The 1,680-nt window shown below is 38.8% G+C and overlaps 2 protein-coding genes across 2 annotated transcripts in view; one reads left to right on the top strand and one right to left on the bottom strand.

Moving 5' to 3' along the window:
- LOC117111229 (short transient receptor potential channel 4-like) overlaps positions 1–1,680 on the bottom strand; it is a 39,282-nt gene that overhangs the window by 27,147 nt on the left and 10,455 nt on the right. The gene's annotated exons all lie outside the window — the stretch shown is intronic.
- LOC117111198 (short transient receptor potential channel 4-like) overlaps positions 1–1,680 on the top strand; it is a 16,044-nt gene that overhangs the window by 4,568 nt on the left and 9,796 nt on the right. The window contains exons 5-7 of the mRNA XM_033254083.1: positions 58–303; positions 626–787; positions 1,434–1,624. Of these exons, the coding sequence (XP_033109974.1) occupies positions 58–303; positions 626–787; positions 1,434–1,624 (599 nt within the window). The remainder of the gene's footprint in view (positions 1–57; positions 304–625; positions 788–1,433; positions 1,625–1,680) is intronic.

Genomic DNA, 1,680 nt, shown 5'->3' on the forward strand with positions numbered 1-1,680 from the left:
TCTATTTACATAAACTTTAATATGTTTTCTTGGTCTTTCTCATTTTCACGATTTCAGACACTGATATTGAATGGGGCAAAGCTCATCGACGATCCAGGGATTCCAGAGAGTTCAGAGAATTGTCACACAGTGGAGTATTCTCTCGGGATCCTTCAGATATACAGAGCGCTTTCTGGTGAATTCTACATCGCTCTTACCAGCAAGGACCCTATTGAAACATCGTTTTCGTTGTGTCGCCGTTTGAAGAAACTCGAAGATAAAGAGTACGAATTCAGAACTGAGTACGAAGAACTACAGACACAGGTGACGTAGTGAAAGACAAAGTTTGTTAATATTAGATATAGAAGCTACAGAGGGTGTAATTTAACTTTATAAAAAAGGTTTCATACAAATGAAATAGAATGGTTGACGGGAGCAGATGTAGGAATTAAAAGGATGTTGTTTAACTAAATAAATTAATAAGGACAGTGACCACAAGTAAAAGAGAATCGGGCTACTTCATGGTTATATTATTCTTCATGAGAAGTATTAAACATGTTTAATATTCTACGACTGTCTCTGAAATACCTTTTAACTATTCTAAACTTTATATTGGGTTCGCTTATTTAGCCACATATTTCAACAGGTTGAGAAATTTAGTGCTAGTCTTCTTGACCAGCTGCGTGGGTCGAACGAGCTGGAAACTGTTTTGACGCATAACTTGAGAGCCTGGGAAGAAGACTACACGACGGTTTCCGATAACCAGCTACTGAAGCTACAGATGGCTATAGAACACAAGCAAAAAGAAGTGAGGAGGATTTTAAATTTAGTATAAAATACTGTCAATTTTGTAAATTTTTCACCCATTTTTTGACCTTTCGCTGTGCATACGACATACAGTGACACTAAATTTAGCCAGAATAATGTCCATTCAAATCATTGGGCAATTAATCAAATATTCTATATAAACCTTGTTATCAATAATGTTGGCTTATTGACAATCTAACTTCCATTCCACGGCGGGGCATTCTTGATCTGGCGGACAGTAAACGAGCCAACAGAGTTGTTGTAACTTGTTTTATCGACTATTAAGTACCTGGTTCCTGTTTTTAAACCCAAACAAAAATTACCATTTTGGTTAAATAATTGAATTATTTGAACGTAAGCATTATTAATGTGGCGTCCTCTATGGGTAGATAAAATCGAAATGACTGTACTGTAAAGCCGGGCACTGACTGCACCCGACGGTCGTCGGCCGACGCGCTCCCATGCAGAGCGCAACTCGACGGCGCACGCGCAATGACGATTCGTTCAGACTGCCACCAACAATCAGCAGACGGCGTCGGGTCGTCTAGCGCTCACAAGGAGTGGAGTTGGATTCGTCTGCGACCTTCGTACGACGCAGTGAGTGCCCGGCTAAATTTTCATTAATTATTATGCTATTTATCTTTCAGTTTGTGGCTCATCCCAATTGCCAATTAATATTGACAAAACGTTGGTATGAGGGACTTCCTTCAGGTTGGCGTGATTACTCTGTAATACGTGACTTGATTGGCAGTTTAATAATCGGTTGCTCATATCCACTCTTCTCAATACTGTACATTTGTTATCCATTTGGTTGGATCAAGAAATTTGTCAGTTCACCGTTAGTGCATTGGTTTTTAATTATTTAGAATTTGAAATGGATTTATTGTATCAATA

This window comes from Anneissia japonica, unplaced genomic scaffold (genome assembly GCF_011630105.1).
Source record: "Anneissia japonica isolate Jap-2015-1 unplaced genomic scaffold, ASM1163010v1 scaffold288008_len1385354_cov213, whole genome shotgun sequence".
In the NCBI taxonomy this organism is placed as follows: domain Eukaryota; kingdom Metazoa; phylum Echinodermata; class Crinoidea; order Comatulida; family Comatulidae; genus Anneissia; species Anneissia japonica.